Raw genomic sequence first — 19,051 nt, 5'->3', positions numbered from 1 at the left:
TCCAACTTTTTCCAACCAGAGACATCAAGATCAAAGAAAATCAACACATATCAGACTCTGAAAAAAGTAACATCTTTGTTTGAAAGTCACTTTCAAACAAAGTCATCTTTGACTGCTGAGTTTATGTCAAAAAATGGTTTCCTCTTTAGAATGATGATCTGTAGAGGACATTGTGCAGCATGATCTTCCAGTCTCAAGCAGACCTGCTGATGATCATGAAATGCAAGAGGAGGAAACTCTGCTGGTCAGTCAAAGTACTTCAATCAGAAGAAAATCCGAAATGTTCACATGGCACTGAAGGAAATGTCAGAGGAGCCGACGCTGATCAGCAGAATAAAGAATCACAGGTAAGTTTGATTTCACCTTTTGAGGCTTTATTCTTAAATATAAAGAGAACTTTTTTTCAAAGTGGAAGAATCTGACAGCTATTAATGGATGAGTGGAAAAATATTTGAAAAAGCTAGTAAATAAGTAACAAAAGGTGTGGTTTGCGTGACATTTGTTATGCTAACCACACAACATCAATAATGGATGAGAGTTGACTATTATTTTTTTTAACAATAAATGGTTAACTCCATCCAGTTTAAATGTAATATTTGTTAAAGGGGCAGTATTGTGTGTTTTCCATTTTATACCAAATCAAGTAACTATGTTGTTATAAAAAATGCAAATATCAAATATGACTTTAAAGAAATTTGACTTTGTAATTTAGCACCTTGAAATTAAGCCTCTGTCTCTTTAAGAAGCTCCTGTTCTTTCTGAAACTCTGCCGTCAGAAAGTCATCACAACATGGCTTCTCTTTTAACCCTGTAACGTTTTTACCAGCGTTCCACTAAGAAGTAGCTCCTATAATGAACTCAGCAGGTGTTCAGTTTCACCAGGTGTTTGCTAATTTCTTATGGCTAGTCTGAAGGAGCTGAGTGGATTCGGTGTGGGGGAGGCTACTTGGTGGGGAAGAAGCTCGGAAGCTTTTCATTGTTACTTTAATTTTTTATTTTTATCTGTGTTTATCTCTGTGTGGATAACTATTCCTGGAGGAGGAGCTTGGTCCACCCAGGCGTTTTGCACAGCTGAATGGTTGCCATGGATTTTTTTCAAACATGTATCAAAGAATGAAGGCAAAACTCCAAGTATGCTTTTGATGAGGGAACAACATTCAAACATGGTGTCAAATTGAAAAAAGTTGAGTTTACATACTGTCCCGTTTTAAAATACAACTAAAAAAAATCACATAAATGACCAAGAAGCAGAAAATGAAACTTTTATCCAGAACATAATATGAGGCTACTTCCTCCTTTCAGTGTCTCCTTTGTCTCCTTCATCTCAGCACTGCCTCAGTCTGTACTTTTTCTTGCCATGACAACACATATGGAGTACCCGTCCTGCAATAAGGGATTATTCCCACTTGTGAGGAAATCTACCTTGACAGAGTCAGCAACCAAACGTGCCGGACGAGATGAGAAAAAATAGAAACCCGCCTGAATATCGTCTTACACAGGACGTGGCTGTCTTCTTTTTTTCACCTCGGAGGTTTACTTTCACTTTCCATCTTCTGTCGAAGCAGAACAATTTCATCAGCTGAGCCTTGATCTGAAGGGTAATGTACATAGTTTGTGATGTTTTTCTGCTGTTTTAACCAGCCTCCAGTCATATGAGTTTAGCTATGACACAGAGAGGATGAGGTTTCTGTGTCATGTAAGCTATTTTCACTGTTAGCTTAGTCAGACAACACATGCTCCTCACACTTGAGTGGAAACAGCTTGAAAGTGTATTTCCGTAAAGATCCTTATTGTATCTCAACGGGAATTAACAAGTGATGTCTACCAAGGTATTAAAGCAGAGATATGTGGATTCATAAACAAAATGTAAAAACATCCATCCACCATCGTTGAAAGAAAATGGGCACACATGCCTCAACGCACCGCATTCTGGGATCGTTTTAGGCTGTTACTCTGGTTACTATGGTAATGGAGCCGACAGCCTGTCACTATAGTCAGATTGACAGACGAGCAGCAATAACTTCTGTAGTCAGAAGGTCTGCTGACAGGTTGCAGGGGAGTTCGGGTGGTGGAAGTTTCTCGCCCTTCTTTAATGTCACATCTGGGATTCCAACATTTCCCGTGAGACGGGAGTCTGACTTTTCTGGCATATTTGTGAAAATTTTGACATCACTGTACTAAAGACTATTGTTCTTGTACGTGAATTTAATGTACTAAAATGTCTGAGATTTTTGGTGGAAATCTACTCCTCCTTGGCTGTATAGTTTTTTTTAATTTTTTTACACATTTTTTTCTAAAATGGCTATTTTGTCCCCCCTATCATTAGGTTGAAAACGATCAGGCCACCTAGGAGACTTGGGGGATTTTTCCTTTTGTGTTACTTTGCAAAAATGTTGCATTTTCTTGCAATACATTCTCATACACTCTGGTCTACTTTGCTTACAGTCACAGTGATAAAATTGTCAATTTAGAATTGACACCTTTTAAAGTTCTTGAGTAAAAATGTGTCAAATGCCAAATTACCATTTGAAAATAACTCAAATAGTCCATATGGTTTCAATATACTTTTTCTGTTGGACTGGTGATCCGTCCATGGTGGACCCCTCCTCTCACACAATGGGCCGCAAGTCAGCAGTCTGATGCTTTAACCACTTCCTGGAAATGTTGCTCCATCATTATATGTCTGCAGCCTCATGTCTCCTCCTTTGTTTTTCCTCAGATGAAGGCAGAAGGCGTGTGAACTGGTGTGAACTGAGCAGCATGGATCAGTGTGAGAACAGAGTTGCTCCCTCTAAAACCAATCTGAGTGGAGAAGTTGAAAACCAGAGGTGAGATCACCATCTCTACCTGTTCAGGACTTTTCTCCATCTCAAAGCAGTCACATCACCAACCATCTTCATGCACAGGAAAATACAAGACGCACTGTCTAAACCTGAAGCTGAACCCAGCTGTGTGTCCCTCCAAAGTGATGCTTCCAAGGATCTTGCTATCATTTTCAGATCTGATCCCCCATCAGCTGCAAAGAGGTAACCTACATCTAAATGCTGTAATAACGCAAAATGTAAACGGGGCAGTATACAGTATTCTTGTTCGAACTTTAACCTAAGATGTGAGATCACCATCTCTACCTGTCCAGGAATTTTCTCCATCTTAAAGCAGTCAGATCACTCAACCATTTTCATGTATAGGAAACTACCAGAAGCAGAACCTCGACCGGAGGCTGAACCCAGCTGTGTCTCCCTTCAAAGTGATGCTTCCAAGGATCTTGCTATCATTTTCAGATCTGATCCCCCATCCGCTGCAAAAAGGTAACCTACATCTAAATCTAAATGTAAACCTGTTGTAGGCGATTATCATTAGTTTGCCTTCAAGCAGTTGCAATTTCAATGGAGCCATGATGGTGTGTGTATTAAGTATCGTATTGAAAGTACTTTGTTACCTTTTAGCTATGCTTAAGGATGTATTTTATGTTATATATATGGCAATCGGGAAGGTAGGAGCATGAACTCAGGTGGGACTCTGGAGAAGCTTGTTGGTCAGAAGGATTTGATTGCACCTGTTCACATTAAAGGTTCAAAGTGAGGATAGATGTTGTGGGCAGGGATTCCTGTCAACATAGCAACCAGTGGGAACTGTGCGGGTTATAAACACCGAAAGTAATGTCATATTAGTGGGAGGTACTTCAGAGTTCTTCAGGAAAAACTACTGAGAAATTAATGTAGAAGAAAGTCTTGCAGGTTCTGCCAAGGGATTTTTCCAGGGGTTTTAAAGAGTTAACAGAGACTCTTGATAAATCTGGAACTTCTGCATCTCTTCCACCAAATTACTGCACAGTGAATGGCACATGGTGAGCATGGGTGTGATCACACCAGCCCTGCTCAGTCTGCTTTAATTGAACTGTAGTTTGTTTCCCTAGAAAGTCCGGTTCATCTCCCGTGGACCAAAAAAAGCAAACTCTAGTCCTCCTAGACCTCGGTCTGGGTTTGTGTGAAGTGAACTCTGATGTGGTTTGAATGCATATGAAGTGGAGTACAGCGCAGGGCATTCTGGGGAAATGCAACCAAAACAAACACGCTAGCAGGAAAACTGGCTTATGGTCTTTAGCCAAAAATAAGTGAAATCCTCCAACTGCTAAAATCTGATGCTACTTCATTTTGTTTCACCACAGCATTTGCAAATGGAACAAATGTTAGTCCAGTCTACTGGACTATCAGGTGGAAAAACAACCTATAGCTTTGTTTTAAGGAGGCATAAAACCCTCCTATTGAGGAACCCTCTCATTGTATTGGAGGTTGATGAAGGTGATAACTGATGCAACCAAGAAACCCTTCAGGCATAAAGAGAAGAGCTCCACCCCATAAAGAACCCAATATTTTTTCTGCGCACTATGCAGCCCAAACATACTGGACAATTAAAACCACCATCACAAAACACAGGGTCATTGTTCGTTCAACACAAATTCCCATTTTTTTAACAGTTTGAAGTCTAAAGAATCACTGAACTGTTACAGGCTCCTCCACAGTGTGGACCAGCAGAGCTCAGAGGTTCCCAGTGATCCTTCTGCCCAGGAGCATCAGACACAGTTGGACTCCATATTTATGGTCTGTACATGTACAACTATTACTTTTCCATTGGTTTTGTCCACAATCTTCTACATGCACCGCTTTGTAGACCAGAGGACTGTTGGTCTGTCCAACATGGACATGATGTTTGACTCCATGATTTCAGTCTGATATGTCCTTCACCTATTATTCTGTTCCAGCTGCTGGAGAACAACATTGTCACTTTTGTGAAAAATGAGCTGAAGAGGATGCACAAGGTCCTGAGTCAACATAAACCACCGTCGTTGCAGACAGAAAATGAGGATGTAATGGAAGATGCATTTGAAAAGGAGATGAGAAACAGCAAAGAGGCATTTGAGAAGATCACACTGAACTTCCTGAGAAGGATGAAGCAGGAGGAGCTGGCTGACCGTCTACAGAGCAGTAAGAGGATTGCTTTGCAAATTTCACCTGACTAGTAAACTTCGTGAACTCTGATGTCCCAATTACAGAAAATTTGTAATTAGAAATCTTTAGGACAGTTGAAATTGTGGAATGTGCTGTGTGTTGTGTACTTTAGGAACACCTGCAGGAGCTGGTTCTAAACTTAAGTCTAGTGTGAAGAAGAAGTTCCAGTGTGTGTTTGAGGGGATTGCTAAAGCAGGAAGTCCAACCCTTCTAAACCAGATCTACACAGAGCTCTACATCACAGAGGGAGGGACTGGAGAGGTCAATGATGAACATGAGATCAGACAGATTGAAGCAGCATCCAGGACACCACACAGACCAGAAACAACAATCAGACAAGAAGACATCTTTAAAGTCCCCCCTGGAAGAGATGAACCAGTCAGAACAGTGATGACAAAGGGAGTGGCTGGCATTGGGAAAACAGTCTTAACACAGAAGTTCACTCTGGACTGGGCTGAAGACAAAGCCCACCAGAACATCCAGTTCATATTTCCATTCACCTTCAGAGAGCTGAATGTGTTGAGAGAGAAAAAGTTCAGCTTGGTGGAACTGATTCATCACTTCTTCACTGAAACCAAAGAAATCTTCAGCTTTGAAAACTTCCAGGTTCTGTTCATCTTTGATGGCCTGGATGAGAGTCGACTTCCTCTGGACTTCCACAACGAAGAGATCCTGACTGACGCTACAGAGTCCACCTCAGTGGACGTTCTGCTGACAAACCTCATCAGGGGGAAACTGCTTCCCTCTGCTCTCCTCTGGATAACCACACGACCTGCAGCAGCCAATCAGATCCCTGCTCACTGTGTTGACATGGTGACTGAGATTAGAGGGTTCACCGACCCACAGAAAGAGGAGTACTTCAGGAAGAGATTCAGAGATGATGAGCAGGCCAACAAGATTATCTCCCACATAAAGACATCACGAAGCCTCCACATCATGTGCCACATCCCAGTCTTCTGCTGGATCACTGCTACAGGTTTGGGGGATGTGTTGGAGACCAGAGAGGGAAGGGACCTACCCGGCACCCTTACTGAGATGTACATCCACTTCCTGGTGGTTCAGACCAAAGTGAAGAAGGTCAAGTATGATGGAGGAGCTGGATCAGATCCGCACTGGAGTCCAGAGAGCAGGAAGATGATTGAGTCTCTGGGAAAACTGGCTTTTGATCAGCTGCAGAAAGGAAACCTGATCTTCTATGAATCAGACCTGACAGAGTGTGGCATCGATATCAGAGCAGCCTCAGTGTACTCAGGAGTGTTCACGCAGATCTTTAGGGAGGAGAGAGGGCTGTACCAGGACAAGGTGTTCTGCTTCGTCCATCTGAGTGTTCAGGAGTTTCTAGCTGCTCTTCATGTCCATCTGACCTTCATCAATTCTGGAGTCAACCTGATGCAAATAGATCAACCAACTTCAGAGAACCTTAAAACAAAAACAAAGGAACTCCAATCACTCCATGAGAATGCAGTTGACAAAGCCTTAGGTAGTACAAATGGACACCTGGATTTGTTCCTTCGCTTCTTTTTGGGTCTTTCTCTGCAAAGTAACCAGAGTCTCCTGCTTGACCTGTTTACGCAGACAAAAAGCAGCACAGAAACCAGATGTCAAACAGTTCAGTATATTAAGGAGAAGATCAGTGAGAATGTGTCTGCAGAGAAAAGCATCAATCTGTTCCACTGTCTGAATGAACTGAATGATCGTTCTCTAGTGGAGGACATCCAGCAGTCTCTGAGTTCAGGAAGTCTCTCCAACGATGAACTGTCTCCAGCTCAGTGGTCAGCTCTGGCTTACATCCTTCTATCATCAGGACAAGATCTGGATGAGTTCGACTTGAAGAAGTACTCTGCCTCGGAAGAGGCTTTCCTAAGGCTGCTGCCAGTCATCAAAATCTCAAGCAAAGTTTTGTAAATAATCAAACTTTCCTTAAAACACAATTTTTTTATTTTTTACATTAAAAAAAAACATTCACCAGCCTTGTTTTTGTTACTGCAGACTGAGTGTCTGCAACCTCTCAGTAAGAAGCTGTGAAGCGTTGTCTACAGTCCTCCGCACTACGTTCTCCTGCCTGAGAGAGTTGGACCTGAGTAACAATGACCTGCAGGACGCAGGAGTAAAACTTGTAGCCGCTGGACTGAAGACTCCTACCAGCAAACTCCAAATTTTGAGGTAAGGACTAGTACATTTTCAAATTTAAAATTTAATGAATTAATTCATTGCTAAATTTGAACATCATATATTATATAGAATAAATATTTTATGTCTGTTCGCATTTTACAGATGTGGATCTAATCAGCAACTTATGCTTTTTAAAAATGTGTTCTGCACATTTAAAAAAAAAAATTGTCCCTCAGGTTTATTTTTGTAAACCTGAGGATCACCTTATTAAATATTCAGTTCTTTTAAGAGGGGCAGGATTATGAATTTTCCAGGCACATATTGCCAGTTTGTAGCATAATCAAGTAACTGTTACCTTCAGTTGGCATAAAAATGCCATGCATCTATCAAATGTGGTGTTGTAATTTGATGCCTTGAAATTGGGCCTCAAAGGAGTGTCTCTTTAAGACACTCCTGCTCTTTCTGAACCACATTGTTCCTCTATTAACCCTTTAGCAACGTTTTTTTACCAGTGAGAAGTAGCTCCTACACTGAGATCAGCTGATGCAGATGTCCACCAGGTGTTTGCTAATTGCTGCTGGCTAGTCTGCAGGGAGAATTTCACTTTAGTTTTCCTATAAGCTACATAGAGAGCAAAACACAAATATATGGAATGTAAAAACAAGACAAAACAAGCTTGTTGTTTTCTCAGTAAAAATATTTCTAATATTTCTATTGACTGGAAATTTACTCCAAGTGTCAGCCTGGAGTAAATTACTCCAGTACTTACTGGGGTACTTACTGGGATTACCCCAGTAAGCCACATATTGGGTACAAAATATAAAAAGAACATAAATGAAGTTATGTGTAATGAAATTGAAATAAGCAATGGAAAAAGGCAGAGAGCCATATTAATCTTTTCAGTATTTAGAAGGAATTCCTGCTGCTATATGCAAATCAATATCTGGTTTTATGTGAATTGACAGTTTATATCATTACAGGTAGAATACAAAGAGAAAAACAAAACTTTATCCAACTTAATTGTGGTTATCATATGGTATACTCTGAAGGTTATCTGGCTGCCTGGTCACAGAAGAAGGCTGTTTGGTACTGAGTGCAGCTTTGACCTTTAACCCTTCCCACTTGAGAGAGCTGGACCTGAGCTACAATCATCCAGGAAACGCAGGAGTTGAGTTTCTCTCTGCTCACCTAGAGGATCCTGGTTGCGCACTAGAAAATCTCAGGTACAGAAAGTGTTTTTTTTTGTTTTTTTTTATCTGTTTGTCTAAAGCAGTTTGCAGCAAAGTAAGTGCCAGCAACCACAAAAAAAAGTCCTTGGAGTCTGATGCATTTCCAAAAGGTCACTGATTACTGTCGCTGTTTGTCTAATGGTTTGCAGAACTTTGTGACGTGAGCTCAAAGTTCTCTGCTTGTTCAACGGATGTTTGGTTTTGTTCTTTTTTGTAAAGTCATATTGTTCCACTTCAACAGCAACAAGTAATATACGTTTAAGCATAGAACCATATTTTTGTCTCCAGTAGCATTTGAAAGGTTTCCTAAAAGAAAGGGATGGATGAAGAGGCAAAGTGTAAAGAGGGAAAATCGGGAAGTTTGTGTTTTTTATATTGTTTCTTGTTTTCTTACGTTATTTGAGATTCAGATGGTAAAAAGATATTGCGTATCCCAGAGGGTTGAAGGGAAGATAGATTGGCCAGCTAATTCCTGAGATCATGGTAGGTGAATGGACGGGCAAGGCAGAGTGTTGTTTTGAACCAATCAGCAGGAGAAATCCGATGCATATCCAGACGGGTCAGAGTTATTTAACTTCTCTTTGGGATCAATAAAGTATTTTGAATTTGAATTACTACACGACTCTTCTCATGTAGTAACGTGTCTGCTCATTTTGACTGAAAGGAGCTTCTACATTCAGCTGAAATTATTCCGTTTTTACTCACGTGCAACAGAGCAAATTTTCAGGAAATTTGTTTTTGTGGCGAATCATAAGCCTTTGTTGGCATTTCTATTTTGTAATCATAGTTTTATAATAAAATAACTAAAGATTAGATGTCTTAGACCCTGCTTCCATTTATTTGTCTTACTATTCAAGTGACGACTGAAAATGTTATCCCTCGTCCTTTCAGGGTGGAGCCCGCTGGAGTCCAGTGGTTGACCCCGGGTCTGAGGAAGTGTAAGTCCTTTTTTTTTTTTTTATCTAATTCCTGATTACAAACCTGCTCAGATTTAGAAATCAGGAAAAAATAAATAAATGAGTGAAAAATCCTGAACAGCATCTGGATTGTTTGCTGTCTCCATCAGACTCCTGTCAGCTCTCCATCGACACAAACACAGTGAGCAGAAAGATGAGAATCTCTGGCGATGGAAGGAAAGTGACGCATGTGGCGGAGGACGAGCTGTACCCCGATCACCCAGACAGATTTGATGTTCCACCTCAGCTTTTGTGTCACAATGGCCTGTCTGGTCGTGGCTACTGGGAAGTGGAGTGGGGAGGACAGGCTCTTATAGTGGTCAGCTACAAAAAGATTCAAAGGAAAGGACACACTCACGACTGTCTGTTTGCCTGGAATGACCATTCCTGGAGTCTGAGATGTTCGGACAATGGTGTCTTTTCTGTCCTTCAAAATAAAGCTGAAACAACAGTTTCAGCGTCGTCGTCCTCCGTCTCTAACAGAGTAGCTGTGTATGTGGACTGTCCTGCCGGCACTCTGTCCTTCTACAGAGTCTCCGATGGCTCACAGGTCCACCTCCACACCTTCAGCACCACATTCACTGAACCTCTCTATCCTGGTTTTGGCTTTGGGTTGTTGTACACTTCAGGTTCCTGGATTTCCCTTTGTCCGACAGAATAGACTGCTAACCAGCAGGCTCAACTAACTCACTCATTCGGTGGTTGCCTAGCAATAACCTATTGAACAACTTGCGCAACAGCAGCTTCATGTTTCTCCACTGGTCCTCATCATGGCTTTAAACTAGACAACGCCGTGGAGTGAAAACTGTGGATAAAACTGGAAATATCAGGCCAGCGGTTTTGCAGAATTTCAAACAAGAAACGTATCAACAATCTGTGTCGACGAATATAAAGCGTTTCCATTGTGATGTTCTTTTAGCCAAATCGTCCAAATCTACTGCAGTTGGTAGCACTGCTGGTTCTCTGCATTCAAATCCCCAAAGGGAAGCCAAAAACATCGATTTTTATTATTGAAGCAATATGTTGGTTCCTTGCCTAAAACAAAATATGAAGTTTCCTGATATCTCGCTGTTACATGTTTTTTTTGTCTTTTTCTTTACACCCTGTGGTTGACGTTGTTGGTCTGTTCAGGATGACAGGAAATTCCCATGATTCTAAGATAATATTTTCTGTTTTCTGACCATTTGTTCTGGTATAAACCAATAGATAAACCAGTTTGCTTTAACTAGGACAGTTATGATAAACCATGGAAGTCAGTTTGTGTCCAACTCTACAGTTCACCTCATTTGAATTAATTTCAGATCTTTTCTTGCTGGTTAATATTCTAATATTCCATTCATTTGCTTATGTGGATGTCTTTGGATTTATTAGGAAACATAGCTGAGCTTACAGCTATTTTGTATTTATGTTCTGTCAAAGTTTTGTTTTCTGTAACATTTAGTCTCTTGTTTTGTTTTGTTTTTGGTGGTGGTGTGTGTGTATATATGTAAAATGCTGCTCTAAATCAGCTCCAATTATGGAATGTTCATCTATCGTTCTCAGTTCATCAGGCGCAAAGAGCAAAAGAACAGTTTGCTAAAATTCTAAAATAAACGCAGCAAATCCTCTAGGTGATATGAAATGTCTCCTTTCCGAATACAAAATAGCAAATGGTCTGTTTGTCATGACAGATTGTCAAGAGAAGTTTGAAAAAGACATAAAATGACTGAAACAGGAAAATATGAAAAGTCAACGCAGTGACATAAAGTGACTATTAAAAGTAGCTTTTTTTTGTTCTGTCTTGTAGCAAAAACAAGAAAACAAAATGTATTTTTCTGAAATACGTTTTTAGTATGTTATCAAATGGATATATTTATTAAAATTGTATTAAAAATGCAAAAATAAATACATTTTTAAAAACATACTCCCAATACTCTTTAAAAATGTATTTTGGTACACTTTCTTAAACTATTCTTTCTAAAGTATATTTTAAATTCTATTCAAATATATTACTAAATTTACGCTTTGAATAATCCATTTATAAAAAAATTGATTTTAAATGAACATTTTAAAAATATAAACCGTACTTTTCTGAAGTTGTACTTTTGATGGTATTTTTAGTAACTCTTACTAAGGCTTACTATGCCCCCGACCTTTTTATCACAGAGGGAGGTTCCTGTGCTAAAAATTAGCCCAAGATGGCAACATTTCCCATATTCTCCAGTCAAAAACCTGGATCACTTTAAGACTGGCCTCTCCTCCTGTCCTCCTGAGCGTTTCCTCTGTGAAGGTCACTTTCATTTCGGTTGCGAACAAGCTCAACCTGTGGTTATTAGCTCCAAATACAGGTAATCCACTTTTAATGTCTGACTCTTTGAAATCAGCAGATAACTTCAGCTACATAGTTTCCATGTTGAGTTATTGTTCGGCAGATGACAGGAGTTTCTCTTCCAGAAGTCTGCGGGCTGGAGGAAGTGGAGAGGCGTCGCAGCTCTCCCCGCTGCCTGGCGCTCTGAAGGGGGCCTGAGACCGAGCGGAGACCAGCTGCAGATCGGCTCCGACTGTCCAGGTCTTTAAATTGACTCCACAACTCCACGAGTAACTGCTGGTTGGCCTTAAATTACATATTTTCAGGGTCAGTGAACGTTTACGCTTTTCCTGGACTGTATTCTTTAAAAATGAGCCATAGGGCCTTTTCTTCCCATTTTCTAGTAAAAAGAAGTAAAATAAATAATAAATGCCAGGCGGTAATCTTGAGGAATATCGGTATATATGAAGATTTGATAGAAACAAATCAGAATGCACAATGGATCACTGCAGCTCAATGGTTCAATGTATGTTTCTTTTGAAGATGAAGGTAAAAGGCTGAGCTGATGTGAATACAGCGCCATGGATCAGTACGAGGACAAAGAGAGGAGGTTATTTCAGTCGGCATTAAGGACGTGAGTGGGGCGTGGGGGGTATTTCGTCACCTTTGTTACCCACTTTGAATGTCACACGGTAAAAAGCTCAAGCGGGGTCCGAACAACCCTTCTTAGAACTGCAGGAGGGTTCGAACTCCGCTCATTCATCTTTAGCTCACAGAAAGCACGCCAAGCCGCCAAATAAACAAAAGTAAAATGACTGATAACATTTAGCTTTCGGATGGACTTGTGTCACCCCCACTGACTCACACAGATGTGCGCTACGTACCAGATGTTTTGACACAGAGAGAGACTTTTATCGCCACAACTTTAATAGTAAAAAGGGTTAGATAATAAGCAATCCAATAATATATTTTTTTGGATTAAAGAAAAAATTCAAGGTACGCACAGTGCGAATGGCTGGACAGATGCAGGTGCTACTGTACAAATGGGTGCAGTTTCTTTGTAAAGCAGTAACCTTTCAGGTAGAGGTGAGCGGTACTGGAAATTTCGGTATCGATCGGATACCAAGTAAATGCAGGGCCAGTAATTGCTGATATCAATACTGATATCGATACTTTTTCATATTTAAGCTTCATAGATCCAAAGAATCCAAAAGACCTAAGATAAAATTTCGCCAGCCATCGAATGTGACAACAAAATCCTGTATTATCACAATCAACATTTTTGTTCAGAAACATTGGGACAGTAACAAAACAAAGTTTCCCTTAACATTAGAAAATAAATCTTGACGTAGAAAAGGAGAAACCACAATAAACAAAAACAAAATAAATGTTCTCCCCTCACTAGACATTTTTTCGAGTTCTTTCTTTCTTTGTTTCTTTTTTCAAACATGGGACATGGGTGATCATACCTCTTGGAGGTGGTGAATTGGAGACACAAATGTCTCCAATTCACCCCTTTTAAGTTGAAAACAGCTGCCCCCTTGTGGTAATAAGATGAAGTAAATATAGCCTGAAAAGTAAAATGAATAACCAAAACTATCTATTTTCGATGACACTTTAAACAATCTTGATATAAAATAAATCAATGTATAAATCTGTATTATTTATTTTTGATTTTTTTCATTCAATTAGAAGTAGATATCTAGAATAATGATGTTTAATTAGTTATTACCACTAGATGGCAGCACGCAGTAAGAACCCGCCTGTTTCTCTTTACTAAAAGAAGAATCATAAGGAATACAGAAGGAAAAGAGGTCTCACTCTGCTGCTTTTTTGTGGAAAAAACGTGAAATCACGTGAAATGTACTTACTTAATTTAATTTCATAGTGAACTGCAAATATGTGTGTTAATTTAAGCAAAAACATTGAATTAAAAAAAAAAAATCTCTGTCGCGTTTATTGCATAAAGCGACCGAGTGATCAGTCTTCACACGAGCTAGACGATCTTTGCTCGTCTCGCTTCTCGGTGTTTGTGTTTGTGTTGCTCGAAGATGTTTCTGAAGAAGGTTGTCCAGTCGGGCATTTCTGGATTTAGAAATGTCTCTGGACGGGGAGGACAGGTGTTGTCTGCAGCTGCGGCCAGGTGAAACACGTCACTTCCTTTGTCACTCACTACCAGGCATACCCAAAACAAAATATCTGCTGTGGGGAGAAAATCACAGTTTTTCCACGCTAAAACACACCTTGTGGTTTACTGCAGCCATATTTGACGTCACACTGTGACGAAAGTGTAAAATTGTATATTTAATTCAGAGTTGGGCCGTAAATAGGTCACAATGACCTTTGACACACTTCGTTCATAGTTAGCTGTGACGTCAGTTGATGTTATCAGTGCCTTAAAACTTTATTTCCAACGATACAAATGCAAAATTCAGTGTGCTTTGTTAAGAAGTTTAACACAAAGAGGTGGAAGGAAAATATGGAGATTTTTTCTGCTTCAAATTGAAACTTTTTGACGCTTAAGCTAAAGTAGTAGTGGCAGCATCATGCTGTGGGGAAACGTTTTCTTTCAACGTTTCTTCGTTCTGTGTGTCTGAACAGGAAGCGGCACTCTCAGGCCGAGCAGCAGGGCTCAGCGGTCACCTCCGTTCGACCGGAGACGTCCACCGCCAAAACCCTGACGGATATCGGCACCCGGCGCATCTTCAACGAGGACCACGACATCTTCAGGCAAAGCGTCCGCCGCTTCTTCCAAGAGGAAGTGGTGCCGCACCACAAGGAGTAGGTGGCTGCAGGAACCCGACGTCAGGAGAGAGGTTCTCCTCCCGTTGACTTCCTGTTTGTGCTCCCAGATGGGAAAAGGCAGGCGAGGTGAGCAGGGAGTTGTGGGAGAAGGCCGGAGAGCAAGGCCTGCTGGGAGTGATGATCCCGGAGGAGCACGGCGGCATCGGAGGGGACACGTTTTCTGCTGCCATCACCTGGGAGGAGCAGTGAGTCCACACTTCCTACTCTGACTGTACTGCAATTAGAGTTTTGAAAATGCTGGAATTTTGCAGAATGAGTTTTTTTCTGGTAACCATCTTTCCTCAGAATGTACTGTAACTGTACCGGGCCTGGTTTCGCTCTGCACTCGGACATCGTCATGCCGTACATTGTAAACTACGGCAGCAAGGAACAGATCGAGCGCTTCATTCCCTCCATGACTGCTGGCAAACACATCGGCGCTATCGCCATGACGGAGCCGGGCGCAGGCAGGTGAGGACCCCAGTCCCACTTCCTTTTTTATGTCACAGATTGACCGGTGAGACACGGTGTTAACCCGTCGGTTTCCTGCGGCAGCGACCTCCAGGGAGTACGGACGTACGCCAAGAAGGACGGCAGTGACTGGATCCTCAACGGGAACAAGGTAAAGCCGCTGCTGTTCCTCTGGACGGCGCCATCGGCTTCATTCGCTTCCTTCCTCTCAGGTGTTCATCACCAACGGCTGGATGGCGGACGTGGTGGTGGTCGTCACAGTGACCGACCGCGAGGCGAAAACGGCTGCCCATGGCATCAGTCTGTTCCTGGTGGAGAACGGTATGAAGGGCTTCCAGAAGGGCCGGAAGCTGGAGAAGATCGGCCTGAAGGCGCAGGTAGAGCAGTTTTTACTTCATGTTTGAGAACATCTCGACGTCAGGACGCTGAATTGGTCTGGATCTGTTTGAAAGGACACAGCGGAGCTGTTCTTTGAGGACGTGCGTCTCCCAGCCAGTGCTCTGCTGGGAGAACTCAACAAGGGTTTCTACTACCTGATGAATGAGCTGCCACAGGTCTGAACACACACCCATGCAAACACACCCCCACACACACATAGGTCCTCCTGAACCCTGACCCTCAGTGATGGCTTTTGCTGCCAGGAGCGTCTGTTGATTGCTGACATGGGCATATCCAGCTGTGAGTTTATGTTCGAGGAGACCAGGAACTACGTTCTGCAGAGGAAGGCCTTTGGGAAGACTGTCGCCCACCTCCAGGTCTGTTTAATTCCCCTAACACACTCGAGCAGGGGGCGGTGCTTAGCAACCAGAGAGAATAGCAATATTTTGGGGGCTTGTCCGGGATTTTCTTCTGTTTTTGCAAGGCAAATTTTGAGCAGGACCAGATTCTTTGATTACTATCTCAACTATAGGAGGTTGTGTTGCCCCTCCAGTTAAACCCTGAACCAGTCTTTCGTGGATATGTAAGATAATTATTGGCTGCCCTGGTGAAGATTCCTAAGATCCTTTAAATTAAATAGTCTTTTATTGCATAACTCAAGTATATTCAGACACAATGCCATGCTGTCCAACAAAGTTCCCTTGGAACCTTGAAAGAAAACTAGGCCCACAGCATCACAGATCTACCACCGTACTTAACAGTGAGAAGGAGGTGATTCATTTACAGCACAGCTCCAGTTAAAGTGGATCAAACTGTATGCTTACAGAAGAGGCCTTCAGTTTGGCTTGCCATGCAGATGTTATCTACCTTCTTCCAAAAGGTGCTTTATTTGTTCCAAATTCTTTAGTTCTTGATAAAAACTAGTCCTCTGTCATATTCAGACCGTGCAGCACAAGCTGGCGGAGCTGAAGACGGAGATCTGCGTGGGTCGTGTTTTCATGGATAACTGCCTGCAGCTCCTCTCAGAGCGCCGCCTGGACCCCACCACCGCCTCCATGGCCAAGTTCTGGTGAGAAACCTGTGCTGGCAGACGGTTAGCAGATGGTTAGCAGCCGCTGACCCACAGCTGACCGCCTGCCTGTCTCCTGCAGGGCGTCGGAGCTCCAGAACAAGGTGGCCACCGAGTGCCTGCAGCTCCACGGAGGCTGGGGCTATATGTGGGAGTACCCCATCGCTAAGTAGGTGGAGTAGCTTGGGGGCGGTGGGGGCCTGAGTGATGTCTGCTTCAGCCTGACTCTCTGTGTGTGTGTGTGTGTGTGTGTGTGTGTGTGTTTCAGGGCATTTGTGGACTCCAGGGTTCAGCCCATCTACGGAGGAACCAATGAGATCATGAAGGAGCTGATCGCACGCGGCATCGTGAGCCAGAAGTGAGACTGAAGGAACATTTGATGCTCCCTCAGCACCAAGAAAGTTAGGGATATAGTTGAAAGAATAGTTGGACTATTTCATATCTGGCTGATGTAATTTAAATCATTTCTAATAAAAGTCTGATTGTTTTACATAAATAACTGGTGAGACTTCTGTTAACTGATCTGTTATTTGCTTTGTGCCAATCTGAAATAAATATATGACGGTATCTGCATCTCGATTATATGTTCCAACATGTTAGCAGGTTGTTTTTTTTGTTTGTTTGTTTTTTGTAACATAGGTTGGACTCAAATTGAAGTATCCCCCTGACAACCTTTGTCTCTTAGTGAAACTTGCATAGAATTGCTTTATAAAGTTGCAGTGTCTGCTCTCCGCCAGTAGGTGGCAGCAGTCCAGCGTGCTGACTGTCAACAACGAGAGAAATGAGTTTTCATTTGATTCCAGCATGCCCGGATAAAGAGAAAACTGTTGCCTCTCTGGTGAATAATTTTTTTATTTTTTTTACTTTATGCCTCATAAATCAACAAATCAACTCAGTTTAAAATTCTCCGGGACTGGAGTATTTTTTTTTTTTTTACACCTGCACGATTTTTAGATTAAATTTCTTTCAGTTTTTTTCTTTGTGTGAATCCGTTTACTGTTGTTGCCTGACACTTTGCTGCTGGTGCACAGAAATTTCACCATTGTGAGACAATAAAGGATATTTCTATCTATTCTGTAATGAAAAACACATATTTGTTATTTCTTTGTTTTAGGTTTTCTGAATCAGAGGTAAACATTGCATTTTGTCTCCAGCTCATCCTGGTGGTGAATTTGGAGCAGGAGCCGCAGACTGAGAACATCCCCGCCACGCCTCACCTGCAGGACACTGTAGCTCCTCTGTTCTCCTCCCCCTCCTCTCCCTCCATCTTTGCTCCGTCCTCCCCCCTCCTCCCTCTTCTCTCCATCTTTCCTCAGCAACAGCCACACCCAGCACCCAGCTCTGCAGCCTGGGAGCTCCTCTCTGCTCGCCAAACAGTCACATTCAGAGCTCTGCAGCGCCCAGTCTGCATGCATTGATGCATGCATTTGTTGCACAGCTGCCGCCAAGTGATGCTGCGCGAGTTTTAATCGGGATTCCCCTCCCTGCGCGCCTATTGGAGGCTTTACGGTAGCTGAATTTGCAAGAGGGCTGGCCCTGCGGGCCCCTCAGCGCTCTCATTGTGACTGCAGCTCCACTCTCTCTCACACACACAAGGGTATTAGTGTCAGAGCCGCTCAGCAGCTTAACCCTGCAGGTAAGGCATGAACCGCATTGTTTATGTTTTTTTTTTAAATCAGAACGAAGACATTTTTTACAAACCTGTGGCTGTTGGGAGTTTGGCGCTTTGCAGCGCGGCGCTGTCTGGGAGGTGGAAAAGTTTGTGAAGCAGCAGTGTGGAGTAATGTTGCTGCATTTGCGTCATGTGCTGCTATGTGGATCCATCATCAGATGTGATTTGTTAGTTCGCATCTCTAATAAATCTGTTCTCTGTCTAACACGGAGCGTTTAAAAATCTTTGAACCGGTTGGGATCCGGTGCCGCCGCCTCTTTTGTTCTGGTCCACGCCTGCAAGGTGCTGAAAGCCGCCGGCCGGTGTTGCGTCTCCCTGCAACATGCAACGTCCGCTGCAGCAAATCAATCCGCTTTCTGCCGGGAAGAGAAGGGAATTTATGAAGGATGGATGAAAAATGTGTCTGATCTTTGAGCTCATGATCTAGAAAGGTGCTGCCATCTGCACTGGCCCTGCCCAGGAATCTTACCTGCAGCAGGCAGGAGGCTGCATTGCTTCAGATGAACAGGCAGAAGGGATCATCCGTCATTTCTTGCCGTTTTTACTGCGGTTAGCAGAAGGATTGATGTGCCTTGACCCTTTCTGGTGCAGAATGAACAACATTATGGTGGTATTATGCTGTGTTTTCAGCTATTCTTGCAGCAAAAAGCTGGTGTCTGCATTGCGTTTGGTGCTGAATGCACATTTTAAAAAAACTTTTACGTCTAAAAACAGGTTTGAAAACCATTTAGGATTTTCAGAAATCTGTATTTTTTTTAATGCAGTTGGAGTACCATCAAGACATGCATGAATAAAAATGACTACCTGCAGTGTCCGCTTGCGTCAAGCTAACATTAGCATTACAGGACCGCTAGCTGCTACAGAACAGTTGCAAAAAAATACATTAAAAGTAGTTTGACTCTTACTAGACAATGTCAGAAATGCAAACGTGAAAAAGAAAAATATCTGCTTCTTATCTATGTTTATGTACTGGCTAGCGTTGGCTCAACAGCACAGCCACCTGTGGGAGGAAGTTAGAAAAATTGCTTTCAGTTTCATATACTGTAAAGACTTCAATTGAAAAGATATTTGCTGTAGCATAATT

General features: G+C 42.2%; 3 protein-coding genes and 1 long non-coding RNA gene across 10 annotated transcripts in view; all 4 read left to right on the top strand.

Annotated features, from left to right (window-relative positions):
* Positions 1 to 73: 73 nt before the first annotated feature.
* LOC106700233 (NLR family CARD domain-containing protein 3-like) lies at positions 74 to 11,209 on the top strand. The gene is made up of 11 exons (XM_023329277.1): positions 74 to 347; positions 2,720 to 2,828; positions 2,907 to 3,026; positions 3,189 to 3,308; positions 4,511 to 4,601; positions 4,763 to 4,985; positions 5,122 to 6,910; positions 6,999 to 7,172; positions 8,171 to 8,344; positions 9,242 to 9,288; positions 9,417 to 11,209. The coding sequence occupies exons 2-11, from the start codon at positions 2,761 to 2,763 to the stop codon at positions 9,965 to 9,967; spliced, it is 3,357 nt and encodes a 1,118-aa protein (XP_023185045.1). The 5' UTR covers positions 74 to 347; positions 2,720 to 2,760; the 3' UTR covers positions 9,968 to 11,209.
* Positions 11,210 to 11,598: 389 nt separating this feature from the next.
* Positions 11,599 to 12,215, top strand: LOC111607569. The gene is made up of 3 exons (XR_002752350.1): positions 11,599 to 11,633; positions 11,740 to 11,920; positions 12,137 to 12,215. It is a non-coding gene; the product is annotated as an uncharacterized LOC111607569 (long non-coding RNA).
* Positions 12,216 to 13,589: 1,374 nt separating this feature from the next.
* LOC106700234 (long-chain specific acyl-CoA dehydrogenase, mitochondrial-like) lies at positions 13,590 to 16,862 on the top strand. Its single transcript, XM_023329289.1, has 11 exons — positions 13,590 to 13,736; positions 14,195 to 14,374; positions 14,446 to 14,583; positions 14,684 to 14,848; positions 14,933 to 14,999; positions 15,061 to 15,225; positions 15,301 to 15,402; positions 15,490 to 15,603; positions 16,168 to 16,295; positions 16,378 to 16,464; positions 16,564 to 16,862. The coding sequence occupies exons 1-11, from the start codon at positions 13,645 to 13,647 to the stop codon at positions 16,655 to 16,657; spliced, it is 1,332 nt and encodes a 443-aa protein (XP_023185057.1). The 5' UTR covers positions 13,590 to 13,644; the 3' UTR covers positions 16,658 to 16,862.
* A 734-nt stretch (positions 16,863 to 17,596) lies between these two features.
* The window catches only part of map2 (microtubule associated protein 2), a 54,522-nt gene continuing 53,067 nt past the window's right edge, over positions 17,597 to 19,051 (top strand). For 4 of the 7 annotated variants that reach the window (XM_023329272.1, XM_023329273.1, XM_023329274.1 and 1 more), the window contains exon 1: positions 17,598 to 17,931. The gene's annotated coding sequence lies outside the window, so the exon portion shown is untranslated. Of the gene's footprint in view, positions 17,932 to 19,051 lie in introns of all 7 variants that reach the window. The other 3 variants (XM_023329271.1, XM_023329275.1, XM_023329276.1) reach the window with 3 other exon arrangements.

Source organism: Xiphophorus maculatus, chromosome 24 (genome assembly GCF_002775205.1).
Source record: "Xiphophorus maculatus strain JP 163 A chromosome 24, X_maculatus-5.0-male, whole genome shotgun sequence".
Lineage (NCBI taxonomy): Eukaryota > Metazoa > Chordata > Actinopteri > Cyprinodontiformes > Poeciliidae > Xiphophorus > Xiphophorus maculatus.
This window is presented reverse-complemented; position numbering and strand designations above follow the sequence as displayed.

Coding starts and splice junctions, on each gene's coding strand:
- LOC106700233 (XM_023329277.1), top strand. CDS start 2,761: ATGGATCAGTGTGAGAACAGAGTTGCTCCCTCTAAAACCAATCTGAGT. Junction 4,602..4,762: donor AGTTGGACTCCATATTTATG/GTCTGTACATGT, acceptor ATTCTGTTCCAG/CTGCTGGAGAACAACATTGT. Junction 8,345..9,241: donor TGCGCACTAGAAAATCTCAG/GTACAGAAAGTG, acceptor TCGTCCTTTCAG/GGTGGAGCCCGCTGGAGTCC.
- LOC106700234 (XM_023329289.1), top strand. CDS start 13,645: ATGTTTCTGAAGAAGGTTGTCCAGTCGGGCATTTCTGGATTTAGAAAT. Junction 14,375..14,445: donor GTGGTGCCGCACCACAAGGA/GTAGGTGGCTGC, acceptor TTGTGCTCCCAG/ATGGGAAAAGGCAGGCGAGG. Junction 15,226..15,300: donor AGATCGGCCTGAAGGCGCAG/GTAGAGCAGTTT, acceptor TCTGTTTGAAAG/GACACAGCGGAGCTGTTCTT.